Source organism: Pteropus medius, unplaced genomic scaffold (genome assembly GCF_902729225.1).
Source record: "Pteropus medius unplaced genomic scaffold, Ma_sr-lr_union100, whole genome shotgun sequence".
In the NCBI taxonomy this organism is placed as follows: Eukaryota; Metazoa; Chordata; class Mammalia; order Chiroptera; family Pteropodidae; genus Pteropus; species Pteropus medius.
In genome coordinates this window covers 23,334,473-23,353,097 of record NW_024349801.1, presented here as the reverse complement: position 1 = coordinate 23,353,097, position 18,625 = coordinate 23,334,473, and the positions used below count along the sequence as shown (strand labels likewise).

The window sequence follows — 18,625 nt, the reverse complement described above, 5'->3', positions numbered from 1 at the left end:
GAGCTTTTAGATATTTACTAAAACTCTTTCTTCTTGGTGGATCTTAACTTTGAGATCGTCAAAAATTTGGCTTTTTTTTTTTTTATCACTACCCTCTCATCTTTATATTGTTTAAGAATCAGCCAACCCCATAATGTGAAATCAGCTGCTGAGTGCAGTGCTCTTTTCCTTAGACCTCTTTCCTCTGAAGGATCCTGCCACTTAAGCCCTGGCTGTCTTGGCAACTCTTAACTCCTTTTAAGAGTTTTCCTCATTATATTTAGATTTTAGCATCAGGAATATATGGGAGAAGACCATATATAATACCAAAACATGGCAAAGTGTAATTATTCAGGTACCCCCATTCCTTGGCTGAAAGGAATAACATAATATAGGATATATTCTTTACTAAAAGTTTACACATAAGGAAGGTGGTTTCCTCTGCCTCCTTGGAGGCATCTACGTCTATGAAGCTGTACCTTAATCCTCCTAGAGCACCTCTACCATTGTCGTGATGGCATATGTAAGCAGTTTGGTAAATAGTTGTACGAAGTGAAAGAGTCAACATTTCTCTCCCTCTTTTTGGCATTTTGGCCAATAAGAGGTAACGGTAATAGTCATGATCCTATTTACTGAAATTTACCAGAGATTTACTATGGACCAGGCTCTATGTTAGATATTTGATATAGATTATCTCATTTAATCCTTAGAAGAGCTTACGAGGTAGTAAAGATAATTATTCGTATTTTATACTTGAGAAAACTGAAGTTTAAAAAGGTTAAGTCTACTTATACAACGTCCCAGAGCCAGGAAGGAAATGGTACAGTCATTTTGGAGTCAGATTATTCTAATTCCAAGGTTTATGTTCCTTTCCAACATTTTGTCCTGCCTCTTGATGGGCCCTCTTTCAACCGAACTAGTTTCATGATTTTACTGAGTCCTGGAATCTTAAGATACTTTTTTAAATAAGGTAAGAGCTATATTGTCTGAGGGAATCCACGTGCAAATCTGCTTCAAGATATCTTAGGTATTTCCAAACGCTTCCTTCCCCTACTCAGCCTTACTTTGATATATATTTTACATTAAATATTTCCACTTATAATTTCTATGGGAAATCTGAAAGTGTTTTTTTTTTTATTTTTAAATAAAGCTTTATGTAGGGACAGGAAGCAATTAGTGGTAGGGCTTTATTTTTGGAGGATGAAATTGATGGGGAGCGGGGTATGAGGAGAAATTGCTTACTGCAGTGTCAGATGAATGAGTTATGGGAAATGATAACTCAGCCAGCAGCTTAGTACTTGCCGGTGAGTCAGCAGTGAGTCCATCCTCAGTCTCATTGCTAGAATCACAGCTGTTAGAGATACTTTTCCTGGTGAGGCCCCTCCCTGCCCTAATGTCTAGGGCATCGAGGCTCTGCCCATGTGATGTGAACCATTCAGTTACCTGTCCTGATGGAGAAAGATTCACAGAATTGTCTTCTTGTTTTCATGTAAATACTTCTAAATTTCTTCAGGATTGATTGGTGTTTCTGATAACCAGCAGAAACATCCAGTGACTTTCCATCCAGAGAATGAAGTTTGGGATTAATGTCACAACAAAATTTAGTTCTTAGGGCAACATTTTGTATTTTTACACAGCTTCAACTTTCTAGGGGATTTATAAATGGCAAAACATGATGGAAAAGCAAGGCAGGAAGATACTGCTCCAAGAGAAGTAGTAGATTGAAAGAAGTCATCTCGTCGTGATTGAAAATATGTGCATGTGTCAAGAAAACTAGAACCAAATCATTGTGGTTGTTGGGTTAGATGGTAGGATTGTCGGTGATTGTTTTTTACTTTCTTTTCCAGTTTTGATAAATGGGCTCACATTGTAAAATTTATTCTAAAAATAATCCTTTAGCATTTTGAAATAACTATCCATTTATGTGAAAAAATTAGTCTAATAGCTTCAATATTTTAGTCTAAAAAATTTAATATTTTAGTCTAAAAAATTAGTCTAATAGCTTTAATATTTTACGACGTCTTTTTCACAACTCCTGCTTAGACTCTTAAGGTCAACGTGGTCAAGTGCATGGTATCCAGTAGGAAATGGGTGAGGAGGACTAACTTTGCTCAGAATTTAGTTCTTTTTTATTCTGTGGAGAAAATGGGATTGTCCACATATTATAGATAAAGGAACTAATGTTCAGAGAGATTAAAGAAGCTTGGCTGAGTCAGTCAGCTAGCTGGTAAGCAATGGAGTTCCGAGTCCAAGTTAGACTGTGGCCAAAGTCCACACTCTTTCAACTTGAATGCAAAACGATGCTGCCCCAGATCCTGCTGGCTTACTGCTGGATTAATCATTCACTAAGAAAAATCGTATTGCTATATTATTCTCTCATTTTGTAAAACTAGGATTCTAAAACTCACTTCTCCTTGGCTTTTACTTTAGTGAGAAAGAGAAATCTTGAGAGCATTGCGTAGTATACACGTACATCTGTGTGTCTGACTTTAAGAAGATAAAAGAGACATAGTAAGCACTTAGTCAAGGGGTTGGACTCCCACAGAATTTGAAGCGATTCTCAGACTCTCCTGTAAAGTTCTTAGATACGTGAAACTAAAGAAAAAGTTTAATGTTTTACTGTTTGGTACAGTAGTTATAATTGACAATTTGGGATGAGAAAGGGTGGTATTGTTGCAAAGTAGAGCTATATGTACATTTTCACAAAATACCCATCCCATTGGCCCAGCAGGGCCTTCTCCTTTTTTTTTTTTTTAATAAATGAGTAACATTTAAAGATTTTTAAAAATGTTTTGACAGTTAATATTGCACAATTAATGCTCTAAGCTTTGTTAAGATATTGATGTACAATATACTACACATATGTAAATGTACAATTTGGTAAAATTTAACATTTTATGCATTTTAACATTATCCATATACCTATGAAATACCATTTCAGTAAAGATAATCAATATATTCATTACCCGAAAAAGATTTTTTGCAATGCTATATTTTTGAAAAAAACAAAAAACAAAAAACTCATCAGCTAATTTGACAAGAACCTAGATGGGGACTCAGGTGGTGTGAATCTGGACTCTGATCTTGCTCTAAATAGCTCTATGAAATTCAGTGAGTCCCTTAATTTTTTCAGCCTTTAGTTTTCTCATCTGAAAAAGGAGGAGGCTGGACTAGATGGCTCTAAAGTTCAATAAAGCTAAGAGGACAGGCATTCTTAGGGTATTGGTTTGTGTCCAAATGGTTTTATGTAAAAATGTAGACTTCCTCAGTGGTCTGGTGGCAGCTGTGCTGCTTCATTCTTGCCCTGCTTTGCTTGACCGACTGATCATTAAATCATTTTATTTCTTTTAATTCTCTTTCACCCTGATTCAAGGTCACTCATGTCATTGCTTCCGTGTTGGTGTTACTAAGCTTAGGGAACTGTTCTACTTAAGAATTTAGGACTAGGGCTTGAGCAATACTGGGAATTTGACAATGCATTATGCGAAGATCAGATGAGGGGTGACAGGACCATCAGCTCCCCAGATATTTGCGAGGCAGCTTGGGCATTTTATGGGGGCCAGAGGCAAGCTGTACTGGATGTATTTCAGGGCTGGGGGCAGGGAAGCAGATTGGAGTTTAATTAAAATTCTAATCCCAACTTTACCCATCTTCTTGCCAAGTCAGCAGCCAGCATTTTTGTTTGTGGTTCTGGGGATTTTGCTGTGATGACATACATAGCTACCTCAAAAACTCTTGCAAATTTGCCTAAAACGTCAACATGCTCACCAGATGCTATAATCAAGCCTGGCACGCTGCCATCTTTTGCCTGCGTTTTCAGAGATACCTCCTTCACCACGGCCAGTACTCCTGGAGCGGGGAGGGCATTGGAGGGAGCCAGTGGTGAAAATTGAGCAGATTACAAATGAGAAAACAGGTTTATCACAGCACAGAGATCTTTCCAAACTGTTTCTGTTTTCTAGGTAGCTAAGTGGGATTTCTGAGGAGGGGCTGCTCTGACTTCAGCTTGGCCCACCATGAGGTTCTTCCTGCTTTGTGCCTACATGCTGCTCCTGATGATGTCCCAGTTGAGGGCAGTCAGCTTTCCTGAAGATGATGAACCCCTGAATACTGTTGACTATCACTGTAAGTAATCTAAAGAACATTTTCCTTTTCTAAGAAGGAAGCATTTTTGGTTTTGATTTTTCTAACCGTATTCGTTTTTAGAAAGAGTTTTGTATGCCTTAAAATGTTTTGCATGTCAATTTATCCAGAATAACTTCCTGGTGTTGAGAGAAAATGGGACGGTTTTGTTGAGCGCTTTTCTAAAGCAGCCCATATATATAGGTTATATATTTTCAGTTAAAAGAACAAGACCATTTGCTGAATTTCATCGTTATTCATTTATATTCGAGACCTGAGGAGGAGAATTTAGTTAAAACCCTTCTACAACTAGTATATACAGCTAATCAATGCCGTATATTGATTCTTCAGCTCCATAATCCTGACTGATGCTTTAGCCCATTTTTACTTGCAGATTCAAGGCAATATCCGGTTTTTAGAGGACGCCCTTCAGGCAATGAATCGCAGCACAGGCTGGACTTTCAGCTGATGTTGAAAATGCAAGACACACTTTATATTGCTGGCAGGTAATTTTCCTCTCGTTGGTTTATTAGATTAAAATTCTTTTCTCTTGTGGTACTTGCATTAATGTGTCTAGTTCATGAAAAACTAATATGTGATTGCGATCAAAAATTGCAAGTAGCCAAAAATATTCACAGAGACGAGTCAGTGTTGTGTACCAGGAACAAAATACAGAGCTAAAGCCTTAAGCGGCGCTGTTTTATTACTGCCATCAAGAAATCATATACTATTCTTTATTCCTAAAGCAGCAGGGGGAAAAAAATCTTTCTTTTCTTTTTTAACTTGGAATTATTCGAGCAAATATTAGAAGTATGTCTATGCTAATACAAGTAGCAGTTTGACCCATGCCTGAAGAGAAGAGATTTCTTTGCTCCCTAACCACAGTGATATATAAAAGCTTCTCACTAATGAAAAAGTACCCTTTGTTGACTTAGTTGGAGACAGAGAAAATCCGAATGATCTCCGAAACACAATAAAGGCAGATCTGTAAAAATAAAATAAGAAACAGCTTAACATTTTTATGCATTCACATGATATGACTTACTGCCTTGTTTCCAACAGGGATCAAGTTTATACAGTAAGCTTAAATGAAATCCCCAAAACAGAAGTAATACCGAGCAAGGTAAGCTAGTGTAGTTGGCAAATTTACTTGGCTTCACTCAGAACTTGGTTACTTCTCCTCTCCCCTCCAAAAGTTTTGGTTAAAAATGGAACTTTGGTTTTGCTTGATTAATGCAGAAACTGACGTGGCGGTCAAGACAACAGGATCGTGAAAACTGCGCTATGAAAGGCAAACATAAAGTAAGTAAAACAGCCCAGAGCCTGCTAGATTTATGCTTTCTGTAGACTTGATCCCACAGTGTCAGCATACGGAATGTCTAATATTAATGTAATTATTACTTTCTCTAGGATGAATGCCACAACTTTATTAAAGTATTTGTTCCAAGAAACGATGAGATGGTTTTTGTATGTGGTACCAATGCATTTAATCCCATGTGTAGATACTATAAGGTAAGTATATTTTATATGATGTGCTTTTTTTCATCAACTTTTCTTCCTTCAGTGGTATGCTGTTAGAGTTGAATCCCTTATGCTATAACCCAGTAATTTGTATTACCTCTAATGCTATGGAAGAATAAAGACGGAATTCTTCAAATAGAATTTCAGTACAAATAAGCAGCATTGCCTTCAAACAGGTACAGTGAACAGATGTGACACCAGCTATTTACTTTTCTTTTGTAGCTGAACACCTTAGAATATGATGGGGAAGAAATTAGTGGCCTGGCAAGATGCCCATTTGATGCCAGACAAACCAATGTTGCCCTTTTTGCTGGTAAGATCCTTTAGTGTAATGAACAAAACTGATTAATGACATTGAAGGTGCAAAAGGAATGTAATGGAAGAAAAAAGGCTCGTAACTAGGATACTACCTCGACAGAGGTGTTTCAAAGTCTAATAGCTATGAAAATTTTTTCAAAAAGAGAAGTGTTAAAAGTGAGCATATTATAATATAGTATTCTGACACTTGGTTTTCTTATTAATTAAGCCAGTGACCCTGAATAAGTCGCTTAACTTTTTGATGCTTAGATTCCTCATCTGTAAAATTACGTAATGTTATGGACCGACCTATCACAGATTGATTATGGGCATCGAGTTTATCTTTGTTTCTGTATATGGGGATAACAGGTGAAAGCATTCCAAAGGGTGTAACACACTACACAGGGTAACACTCTACAGGATAATTATGGTTATTTTACTCAAAGTATAACTTTGGTTTCAGATGGGAAGCTGTATTCTGCCACAGTGGCTGACTTCTTGGCCAGTGATGCTGTTATTTATCGAAGCATGGGCGATGGATCTGCCCTTCGTACAATAAAATATGATTCCAAGTGGATAAAAGGTACCTTTGAAGAGCAGCACTGTGGGATCGCCAAGGGTAGTAGGATGGCCAAGTGGCAACGGAAGCCCTGGGCATCAGGAGGTTCAGTGCATGACTTAATAATTATTTATTTAGAGCAAGTATAAGCTGCTCTGGTTGTGAACAGGGGCATTGACAAGGAATGAAGAGATCAGTAGCCATGACAAGAAAGTAGATTCATCCAGGATTTTATCTTGGGCGACCTCAAAGAAAAGAGGATCGATCCCATTTCTGTGTACCAATCCCTAATTCTAAACGCACATAACACTCCTTGCCCACCCCCATCTGCCTATCCTAGAAAGTTAACAGTGAGAACCGACTAGTTCATATCTGCAGTCAGTTTGTTCTTTGGAGTCTAGAAATCAAGATTTTTTTTTTATTCTCAACACAAGAGGTTTTCTTCCCTAGTTAAATAGGTTAATGAATAAATCTGTTGAAACAAAGACCTTTGCTATAGTTCAGTTCCCTGTAGGCTTTTTACAGTCTATTAGCTGACATTAAAGACTCTGGGTTCCCTGAAGCTTCAGCTCACCCATATCGGAACTCCTCAGACTCACTGGAGTGTCGAAGTTCTCACTGGCTTGAATGTAGCTATGCGACATCTGTCAGTCTTGCCTAGCAGTCAGGGTCTCATGCTAATTGAATTCTCCTTTAGGAACCAATTTGTTTTCATTTTTTCTTTCAGAGCCACACTTTCTTCATGCCATAGAATATGGAAACTATGTCTATTTCTTCTTTCGAGAAATTGCTGTGGAACATAATAATTTAGGCAAGGCAAGTATGTGCGCTTGACTTGTATTGTGGACTTGTACTGCATGGACTTGAGCCCACTTTGGTAGAGCTGTGGCCTTTGCATGTTTTCGAGACCTCGGTTTGTTTAGGGCCAAGTACAGAGAGGTGAGTAGCTTACCATGTGAACAATTGCCGGAGAACACCAAAAAACAGTCGCTGGAGTGGGAACAGCTGCCTGGGGCCTTGAGAAGGTTTCATTTGCTACAGAGAGTGTTTGTTCTACAGGCACCCTTGAGCTATGGATGCTCCTTTGACTCTTTAGCAATTCATTGATAGTTTATTGTTTCTCTGTGTCAACAGGCAGGATGGGAAATAGAGGCCTGGTTCAATTTCGAGTAAAAGCCCATATGAGTTTAAAGTATTGCCACCCGTTCTATGCCAGGTTTAAGGACGGCACATTTTATTAACAATATGAGAAGCAAAGTGGGAGACAAACTGCAGGAATGGTTTCCCTTAGGCCAGGCAGTTCAGTAGCTTACTTCTTGGGGAGCTTTCTTGGCAGAACAGGAAAACGGCCCTTTTTCCTCACAGGTAAATCTAGTTTACATTCTCACTCTACAGATCCCTAGAGAGAAGACTGCTAGGTTCTTTTGAACTAGATAAATCTTTAGCATTCTTTGTCCCTCGCAAAAAATGGCAGCTTTTGGTTTTCACTCGCCCTCCATGCTCACAGCCCCGTTGCTCTGCTTTGTCCCTTGGGCAGGCTGTCTATTCCCGTGTGGCCCGCATCTGTAAAAACGACATGGGTGGCTCCCAGCGTGTCCTGGAGAAACACTGGACTTCATTTCTGAAGGCTCGACTTAACTGCTCTGTCCCCGGAGATTCCTTTTTCTACTTTGATGTTCTGCAGTCTATTACAGATATAATACAAATAAATGGCATCCCAACAGTGGTTGGAGTATTCACCACACAGCTCAACAGGTGAGAACAGATCCTTGGCACCTCAAAAGATATTCTGGCCTTGTTTGTGGGAGCCATGAACAGGCCCATAGTCACTTGATGGATTTCTGATGGTTTCCCCCCTTTTCAGCATTCCTGGTTCTGCAGTCTGTGCATTTAGCATGGATGACATTGAGAAAGTATTCAAAGGACGATTTAAAGAACAGAAAACTCCAGATTCTGTTTGGACAGCAGTCCCCGAAGACAAAGTACCAAAGCCAAGGTAAGGAAAAAAGAGGAAAAGCGTTTTTCTCTTTAACCAACCCTCTGGCCACTGGAAGCATCCATCCTCAGAGAACAGCTGGGCCAACCTCTCATGCTGGGAAAGGGTCCCTGTACCACGGCACTGCAGACTGAAAGTCAGTAAACATAACCTTCTGAGTGTGAATGTGGAGAACCTGCTGGATTCAGGGAAATAGCATTGCTCCTTGGGTTTCGCTCACTCTGCTATCTTTCTTACCTCTTCTTTTCGAATGGACAGTTATTCCTTAAATACAGTTTATGAGATGGGAAAAAAAACACACTGTTTACCTTTCAGGCCTGGCTGTTGTGCAAGGCATGGCCTTGCTGAAGCTTTTAAAACCTCCATTGATTTCCCGGATGAAACTCTGTCGTTCATCAAATCCCACCCCCTGATGGACTCTGCTGTCCCACCCATTGCCGAAGAGCCCTGGTTCACAAAGACTCGGATCAGGTAAGCCATGTGGAAATGGCGGCCCTCTCCCGTCCAGTACCTTCTCTTCCTGTTGGCCTCCCCCTCTGACTTGACTCACTTCCTCTGGCAGGTACAGACTGACAGCCATTGCTGTCGACCATTCTGCCGGACCCTACCAGAACTACACCGTCATCTTTGTTGGCTCAGAAGCTGGCATGGTACTTAAAGTTTTGGCAAAGACCAGTTCTTTTTCTTTGAATGACAGCGTATTACTGGAAGAGATTGAAGCATACAACCATGCAAAGTAGGTATATTTTACGAGAATGCTCTTCAGCATTGCTCAAAAATTTCCGGCATTTATTTCTTCTAGTCATTTCCTTTCAGCCTTCTAAATTAGCAGCCTTCTAAATTAGTTTGGCATATTAGTATTTGGGGTTTGTTTGTTTGTTTTTCCTCACTGAAGTGAACTCTAGGTTTGTTGTCTTCCTGAGTCCACTGGAGTTTGGAGGGAGAGTAGTTGATGAGTTTAAAAATAATTCAGCCTTTGGTTGCAAGCACACACACACACACACACACACACACACACACACAGAATACAGTTCTTCCAACCACGAATACAAAGGATTATTTGGACCATTTAAACAAGTGAGAAATAGATGAGAGAAATGAAGCAAAGGAAACTAAGGAGAGATCTAGAAACATCTAGCACAGGAAGATTTAAATGCATTAAAACATTATCCTTTTTCCCCTATAGTCTAGCATGGTCTCCACAAATATAATTCTCTTTGATCATCGGAACGAGAAAGCAATCTTAAAAAGCTTTTGTCCAGCCTGAAATTTAACCAACCATGTAGAGCAGAAGATGAATCATATAATTATTACTTCCCAAACTATGTACTTGCCTGGTTTGTTACTGATAATATTCCTTAAGACCTCCCCAGCTCTCAGTAATTGAAAAAAAAACAAACCCCACTTGCCTTGCCTTTGTATAGCTTTTGACTTACTAAACATATGACTTCAAAATGTATCCCACAATATAGGTGTAATGCTGAGAATGAGGAGGACAGAAAGGTCATCTCATTGCAGTTGGATAAAGATCATCACGCTTTATATGTGGCATTCTCTAGCTGTGTTATTCGCATCCCCCTCAGTCGTTGTGAACGTTATGGATCATGTAAAAAGTAAGCTGATGTTTCTTTTCTTACCCTGGGTCTTGCAACATCAAGACCTTTGGTGACGAGAAAATCCAAGTTGCGTTCTGTTTGGTTTCGTGCAGGTCTTGTATTGCATCTCGAGACCCATACTGTGGCTGGTTAAGCCAAGGAGCCTGTGGTAGAGTCACCCCAGGGATGCTGTAAGTATACTTTGTCACATTAGCCAAAATATTCTCTACATCTGCTTCTATCTTCTCCAGGGTCTCTAAAGCTAGAAATTTTAGGAAGCTTCTAATAACAGTACTACTTTTCTTTTTTCTTCCTTCCTTCCTTCCTTCCTTCCTTCCTTCCTTCCTTCCTTCCTTCCTTCTTCCTTCCTTCTTTTCTCTTCTCTTCTCTCTCTCTTCTCTCTTCTTCTCTTCCTCCTTCTTTCTTTCAGTATGGGAGAAGTGAAAAATCGGAAAATTTGGAGCTATGAGACTGAAGGGAGATTAAAGACAGTATAATACCTAAGGGAAATGGATGGAGAGAAAAAGCAATTCTCTTCTGCTCTCTTAAACATTCCAGTTACCAAATGTTTAACAGAAATACTCATTTTAGCAAGCTGTTGAAATGTTCATTTGTTTCCTCTCTGCCCATTCTTACTAATTGGTCTGTGTTCTTGGTTCTGCTCTGGTTGTCACTTGTGTTCCTATGAAGGCTGTTAACCGAAGACTTCTTTGCTTTCCATAACCACAGCACTGGAGGATATGAACAGGACACGGAATACGGCAACACGGCCCATCTAGGGGACTGCCATGGTAAGACCAGATCTTCCTTGCCCATCTGGCTCTTCTTTTTGACCACATTTGCACGTGAACATTATTTTACAATCAGCCTTTTAATGACTCAGGACACATACCACCTAGCATTTAACTTAAACTTCGCAAAAGCTGAGCTGTTTGGTCATGGGGATACATTAGAGAAGAATCTTACTTTTTTTTTTTTTTTTCCTTCACCGTTTACAATTTTGTAGGAAATCTAGAGAAAGGTAGTCTAACCAGTAGGCTAATCTTTTTAATTTATAGTCTTTTCTTTTTATTTTTTTAGTTAATTGGAATTCATAAATTTTTGCTTTCTTTTGGTTACTTTTTACTGATTACTTGTTCCTTTAATTCTTTTAGAAATTTTGCCTACTTCAACTACACCAGATTACAAAATATTTGGCGGTCCAACATCTGGTTAGTTTTTTTTAATTTTTTTGAATTAACAATCTTTTCTTTCCTTCAGTTCAGCATTTTCAGCCCCTTCTCCCCTCCTTTTGCGCAGTTTGGCAGCCCCTTCATTTTTGTGCTTTGACTCATAATTCCACTGATGGTACCGAAAGACTTTTTCTTACTCAACACTTCACCCCTGTGTAGCATGTTAACAGTCCATCATTGGCCAAGGCACATCCTCTAAGAAAAATCAAATGAATTAACATAGACTGCATTCCAGCTGCACGCACATCCACCCAAGCTTTCTTCTCTCTCACCCCTGTGCATCATGAATGCTCCCTCTGGCCATCTATATATCATGGATGGCAGAATTTCATTATTTTCCCCCTCTCTCCTCACCTTTCCTAAGACTTAGTAAAGCAAATACACATTTCCCAAAAATGTGTATTTATAAACTTTAGATATCTTTTTTGAATGGTTTGCGGTAATCTTGGGAAACTGAATGTCGTGGTCTCAGTGGTGTGGAAAAGGCTCCCGTTGAATGAAGCTGGTTTTTGATGTTTAAGGTGTTCATGTACACCTCTCTGTCCGTATCTGCTTGGGAGGCTTCATCTGTGACCATTGCACCAGTCTGAATTGGGGGTCTCTGGAGTTTCAACCTAAAATCATATGCTTACATTCTGAGGGAAAATCCTCTTGGTAAAAGTCAGTAATAGACATGCTAGGAGGTTGAGTTACTACCGATCTTACTGCTGCTTCTGAAAACTTACCAGCAGTTTCATTCCTCAGCGGGGGTTGCAGGGTCATGGAGAAAGGGATGGCAGATCTTATATATTAGAACATCCTAATTCAGCTTATAAATGCCGTTTATTTTGCATAAGTTGCTGCAAACTCTTGAGAAGAAAATCCCTGGGCATTTAGGGAGGTACAGGCAAGGTTCATCCCTGCTTCAGTGTTTTACTATGGACGGTGAGCCCTCAGTACAGTGAACAGTCTACAGATGGATGGGGGCCATGGCAAAGCAGGAAACCTCTTAGGCGGAGATGATTTATCAGGTCCCAAATCAAGTGTCTACATGAACTTACCCAGATGTTTTCTGGTGAAGCTACACTTAGGTTCCGTAGTGAAGGATATACAGTCTCCAACTGTCTATGAAAGTGCTTTGAAAAATATACACAAAAGGAAATGATGTTGTCTCACAAAAGGATGAAAAAATAGCAATTAATCTTTGGGGTTTGTATTACCTTGTCTGTGTCATTCATCACCATAGGGGCTTCTGTAGGAGTTTTTTAACTATCTTTAATTTTGAAATCCACTTAATATAGCTTTATTGTTAATTTTAAGTTTCTATTTTTCCCTTTCAAGAAAAGGATTTGGAGTAGTCTCTGCAAATGTGTTTTTTGGAAATCCCAGAACAGGCTCTCTCAGAAAATTTACTTAAATTGTACTTAAAAATGCAGCAGACCAGTCAGTCAGAAAAATCTGCTGGCACTCACTACCCACGTTAATAAAAATCTGTTTGCCACCACAGACATGGAGGTATCTTCATCTTCTGTTACCACAATAGCAAGTATCCCAGAAATTACACCTAAAGTGATTGATACCTGGAGACCTAAACTGACGAGCTCCCGGAAATTTGTAGTTCAAGATGACCCAAACACTTCTGATTTTACTGATCCTTTATCGGGTATCCCAAAGGGTAAGGCCTCACCAGGGAATTCATCTGTCACTGAGTGGAAACCTGATTCCTAATGTCTCTGAGGACCTTCTGGACCTAGGGCTGTCCACAGGTGAACTGGAATGAAGTTGCTGCTGGTACCGCCACCTCCACTGGCTGCAGTCACTTCAGTTTTCCGTGATTATATTGCAGTGCATTCTTTCAAAGATGAAAGAGGTGGAAAGCTGTTAAAGGGTGGTGAAACAGCCACTCAGACAACCTAATCTGTGTTGGTTTCTGTCTGAAGAAGCTGGAGACTTCTGGATATCAGAGAATTTCGAAGGTTACCCCAGCAACATTTAAAAACAAAACTCATTAACTGCAAATAACCGGATACCAGATGCTCTGCCTAGGAGCATTTCCCAGCCTTTCATTTAGCTGCAGTTCAAAATGCAATATGAAAAGGATATGTGTGGGGCTAAGTTGCTTGGAAGCCACAAGCAGTAAAACATAACAGAGTGCTTATCCATAACTATCCTTTTCAGCCCATAATAGAAGCAGTTATAACGTAGATGTGGACTAGGCTTAAAAAATACGTTACTCCAGAAAGATAAAACCTATTCTCTAGTGCTTATTAAACTGTGGGATCAGGTTTCCAATCAGTTTTCATGACAGTGCATTGTCATTTATGATTTATATCTGTTGATTTTGGTTTTATATATTTTCACTGTAAACAACCTTATAATCATTCTTTCTGCGTTGTTTTCTTTAGTAATACCATTTTGACTTTTCTTTCTTTGTCTTTCAAAATGCCACTGCATTTTATAACCCTGGACATTAATTAAAAACAACTAATGATTAAAGGCCTTAGTACTAACCTAAAGCAACGGAATCTTTAAAATCACTCTGACTTACTTTATTCTGGGATAGCTGTGTTTATAGCATATAACAGACTTGGATACCTCTTAAACTAACGTTTCTTTGGTTGACTGTTAGATGTCTGTGGTTGCATTAAAAATCCCAATAATTACAAACTAATTCACTCTTCTTCTTCTATTCTAACTTAAATATTTCTTAACTACTTCAAGGTATTTGAATAATATTACTTAACTAATACATAGAACATTTCCTTAGACTGTCTGAATTTCTCTCATAGCAAGCAATTCAAGAATGCTTCACCCCAGGACAGAATGAAAAAAAAAAAAATCAAAGCAAACATGAAAGTCTATATTTGTAGCTAACAATGACCAAACAGATGCTTTTAGTTTGTGAACAAATTATGCGTTTTTATTCCAGTTAAGGTAGCAAAATTGTATTAGCATAATTATTTTAGCATGATATATATTTAATGCCAATTCATACATTTCCCTAATTCCAGCAGCTGCCCTTTATGAGTTAGGAGAAAATCATGAGACAAAACATTTTATTAGTTTAAAACTAGCCATTTGGAAAATATATACATTCTCATTCTAGTTTTTAGGTAGACACCCTTAGAATTTCTAATGTTATATAACAACTACTTAAGAGGAATTGTGGAAAAGAGACAGAGAAATAAAGATCAATGGGAGATAAGTGTTATCCTAGCTTTTGCAGCAATCAGCTATCTCTGGGGAACCTATTGTAATTAAGGGAAAAATATATGCAGAATTTTAGAGTCCATCTGACCCTCCAAGCTAAGCATACGGACCATGTGAAGGTAGTGTTGGCTCAATGGAAGCCATTTGCTAGCTAATATTGTTTTAAAGAGCACCTCACTCAGATTCTTTCCCCGTGTCTGTTGCAGGTGTACGATGGGAAGTCCAGTCTGGAGAGTCCAACCAGATGGTCCACATGAATGTCCTCATCACCTGTGTCTTTGCCGCTTTTGTTTTGGGTGCATTCATTGCAGGTGTGGCAGTATACTGCTATCGTGATATGTTTGTTCGGAAAAACAGAAAGATCCATAAAGATGCAGAATCTGCCCAGTCGTGCACAGACTCCAGTGGAAGTTTTGCCAAACTGAATGGTCTCTTTGACAGCCCGGTCAAGGAATATCAACAGAATATTGATTCTCCCAAATTGTATAGTAATCTGCTGACCAGTCGGAAAGAGCTGCCACCCAACGGAGATACTAAATCCATGGTAATGGATCATCGAGGCCAGCCCCCCGAGCTGGCCGCGCTCCCCACACCTGAATCTACACCTGTGCTTCACCAGAAGACCCTGCAGGCCATGAAGAGCCACTCAGACAAGGCCCATGGCCATGGGGCTTCAAGGAAAGAAACCCCCCAGTTTTTTCCTTCTAGTCCTCCACCCCATTCCCCTTTAAGTCATGGGCATATCCCCAGTGCCATTGTTCTTCCTAATGCGACCCATGACTACAACACGTCTTTCTCAAATTCTAATGCTCACAAAGCTGAAAAGAAGCTTCAACACATCGACCACCCTCTTACAAAGTCATCCAGTAAAAGAGATCACCGGCGTTCTGTGGATTCCAGAAATACCCTCAATGATCTACTGAAGCATCTAAATGACCCAAATAGTAACCCCAAAGCCATCATGGGAGACATCCAAATGGCCCACCAGACCCTGATGCTGGATCCTGTGGGACCCATGTCCGAGGTCCCGCCCAAGGTCCCTAACCGGGAGGCATCGCTCTACTCTCCTCCTTCTACTCTCCCCAGAAATAGCCCAACCAAGCGAGTGGACGTCCCCACCACCCCTAGAGTCCCAATGACTTCTCTGGAAAGACAAAGGGGTTATCACAAAAATTCCTCTCAGAGGCACTCTATATCTGCTATGCCTAAAAACTTAAACTCACCGAATGGTGTTTTGTTATCTAGACAACCCAGCATGAACCGCGGAGGGTACATGCCCACTCCAACAGGGGCGAAGGTGGACTATATCCAGGGAACACCAGTGAGTGTTCATCTGCAGCCCTCCCTCTCCAGACAGAGCAGCTACACCAGTAATGGCACCCTTCCTAGGACGGGGCTAAAGAGGACACCGTCCTTAAAACCTGACGTGCCACCAAAGCCTTCGTTTGTTCCTCAAACCACGTCTGTTCGACCACTGAACAAATACACTTACTAGGCCTCAAGTGTGCTATTCCCTGTGTGGCTTTATCCTGTCCATATTGTTGAGAGGATGATATTGTAAGGGTACCTTAAGACGAGAGACTCGCTTGTATTTTAAGAGAACCAAGTGGCCAAAGAAACTCTTTCTAACTTTGGCAACATCAAAACTTGCCACATGTAGCTACTGCAGCAAGGCTTCTGTGTACTTGCCTGAAAACAAAGGAAGGTGCTGGCCATTCCATTTCTTTTGTTCAAAGCTAAAGAGATGTCTAGCTTTGAGGGGCTACTTTACCAGTGTAAAGAGCTGATACAGTACTCAGAAGAACTGTGAGCAAATACTTGAAAATGGGTTCAACTTAGACTACCATTATGTGTGGTCTTCCCATTAAATGTGAACATTTTAATTTGTATGCATTCACCTTGCCTCTTGCACAAATGTCAAAAACAATGGTAATGTCTCAAAGAAACCAACTTGTAGATTACCAAACAATTTGCTAAAAATTCAGCCTTTGACCCAAAACTGTAGCATTTTTTTTCATGCGTGGCATTTTTTTTCATGCCACCAATGAACTGTGTGTGTGTGTGTGTGTGCGCGCTGTAAAGGCAAGGTGTGTGTGTGTGTGTGTTCTGTACCCACTAGAATTTGTTTAGGCGCCCATTGCATCTTTTTGTGCTGTGGAGTTGTTTACATTGAGCACGACTGAACAAGAGACAATAACTATTTCCCTCAGCAGTCCATTGGGTGCAGCTTTGAGGAAAATAAAATCGAGGCTGATTTTGCCATCAAAATGATTGACTTACGTGGTACCCAATGCCAGAATGTAAGAGTTCTAAGTAATTTTGTGCTGCTATTCATTAAAACTTCTATGACAGCATTGCCAGCTTAAGGAGATAGAGATATTAAGAGGTATCCTTGATTTATCCACCAGTATTCAGTAGTGAAATTTACCTGTCCACTGTGAATCCAAGCCTGAGTCACTCTATTTAATCTTGGACACACTAATAGGGTTTTATTTTGATTGTGTTTGGTTTGACCCCTGTAGCAAAATATCTCTTCCTTTAACTCTTCCTACTCCTAAGATTTAAAAAAGAAAAAAAAAAAAAAAAAAAAAAAAAGGAAATGTGAAAGGAATTGTAATTGGCTTAACAGAAACAGCTTCTGAAAACCTAACAGTGGTGCAATCATGTTGTCTATGTTGTGCTATGTGAGAATTTTCTCCTAAGTCATGCAGGTAATGACAATATACTGTAAATATTACATGTGAGTTTACCTGAATCTGTGCATTTTGTGCCTTATTCATGAGAGTGATAGAAGTACTAAAATATGTCAAGTGTTTTCAGTATAGCACATCATTTACTGAGTGCCAGTTGTAAATGTTTTTCAACCAGCACCCAAAAAGACTTTTTTAAAATTCATAAAAACAACCTAGAACAATTAATTGTAAAACAATCCACCCAAATAGTAGCGTTCCATCCTTTGCCATGATAAACATTCCACTCCTGCTTTCCTAAGGATGAAACAGTGATAATGTGAAATCAAATGGTGTTTCCCAGGTAATGTGACACCTGTGGAAACCACGCAGAGTCATTTATTCGTTGCTTTTCAGAAGCCACTTAGAGTTGTTGATGTGCAATCCCAATGATGGTTTCGGTTAATATGCTACACACCACACCATGGTTTATTGACCCTAATCCAGAAAGTGTCAAGGCAGAGGAATGCTCCAGACTTAGACAAATAAGTGCAACTGGTTTCTTGTGATAATGCTGACGATATACATTATTTGGGGGAGGACGGGTGGCAAAAGAACAGCATTTTTATACAGACTGTAGAATACTGCTACAGTTATTCTCTTCCTTTGAGAATATTGTTTTATAAAGAAGGTAATTCTCTGAGACCTCTGGAAGCGCAAAAGCTAAAACTTCTGTTCTTGAATCGCTTCAGCTTTGCAACTAAAATATTACAGATTAATAATAAGTTAAACCAACCAAGGATAAACACTACTCGATCCACCGCCGACAGACATGTTTGAATTCACCTTTACCAATATTAATCCCGGCGTGTGGCAAATGGAACAGTAACTCTGTGTGATTCCCAGATAACATTTTGTAACATTGTGCTGCCTTGTAGTTTGTAATGTGAGTTCTATCAGTATTTATGTTGAAATTTCTAACATAAAATCTAGTCTCTATCCTGTTAATTTAATTTTTAAATGCTTTATCCATTTGTGCAAAGGTAAACACAGATTGTATCTTTTTTAATGGTACGGCATAAAAAGTAACCCTAAAGTGAAGTGGCTCTATACTGTTTTATAGAGTACTTTAACATGTATAGATATCTTGTAAACTTGTATTGTGTATGTGTAAATAATATGTACTTTGGGTTTTTAACACCGCATGTAAAGTCAAAATAAAATATACAAATCATTATATCCTGCCTCTTGATATTAAAGAGGTTTATAATGTATCATATTTTCAAAATATTTTTGAGTCAACACCAGTGAGAGCTTCTTTTAAAATCTACAAAATATTCTCATCTGGCATTTTTGCTACCCAGTCACGGTTACACAACCCTTCTCTTCTCGGAAGGCTGATACTGATAGGCAGAGTCCCTGAAACACTGAGAAATGATTCAGAAAACCAGATAAACTGTGCTGCA

At 39.4% G+C, this 18,625-nt stretch overlaps 1 protein-coding gene across 19 annotated transcripts in view; it reads left to right on the top strand.

The window, feature by feature from the left end:
• SEMA6D (semaphorin 6D) overlaps nt 1–18,396 on the top strand; it is a 53,708-nt gene extending 35,312 nt beyond the window's left edge. For 6 of the 19 annotated variants that reach the window (XM_039888213.1, XM_039888217.1, XM_039888214.1 and 3 more), the window contains 18 exons: nt 3,942–4,104; nt 4,496–4,607; nt 5,164–5,224; nt 5,341–5,403; nt 5,512–5,613; nt 5,845–5,935; nt 6,383–6,502; nt 7,206–7,294; nt 8,016–8,233; nt 8,343–8,474; nt 8,790–8,945; nt 9,037–9,210; nt 9,947–10,087; nt 10,183–10,260; nt 10,760–10,860; nt 11,224–11,280; nt 12,788–12,955; nt 14,697–16,556. In XM_039888213.1, the coding sequence (XP_039744147.1) occupies nt 3,996–4,104; nt 4,496–4,607; nt 5,164–5,224; nt 5,341–5,403; nt 5,512–5,613; nt 5,845–5,935; nt 6,383–6,502; nt 7,206–7,294; nt 8,016–8,233; nt 8,343–8,474; nt 8,790–8,945; nt 9,037–9,210; nt 9,947–10,087; nt 10,183–10,260; nt 10,760–10,860; nt 11,224–11,280; nt 12,788–12,955; nt 14,697–15,985 (3,261 nt within the window). In that variant the 5' untranslated portion in view covers nt 3,942–3,995 and the 3' untranslated portion in view covers nt 15,986–16,556. Of the gene's footprint in view, nt 1–3,941; nt 4,105–4,495; nt 4,608–5,163; nt 5,225–5,340; nt 5,404–5,511; nt 5,614–5,844; nt 5,936–6,382; nt 6,503–7,205; nt 7,295–8,015; nt 8,234–8,342; nt 8,475–8,789; nt 8,946–9,036; nt 9,211–9,946; nt 10,088–10,182; nt 10,261–10,759; nt 10,861–11,223; nt 11,281–12,787; nt 12,956–14,696 lie in introns of all 19 variants that reach the window. The other 13 variants (XM_039888220.1, XM_039888218.1, XM_039888223.1 and 10 more) reach the window with 11 other exon arrangements.
• The last annotated feature ends 229 nt before the right edge of the window (nt 18,397–18,625 follow it).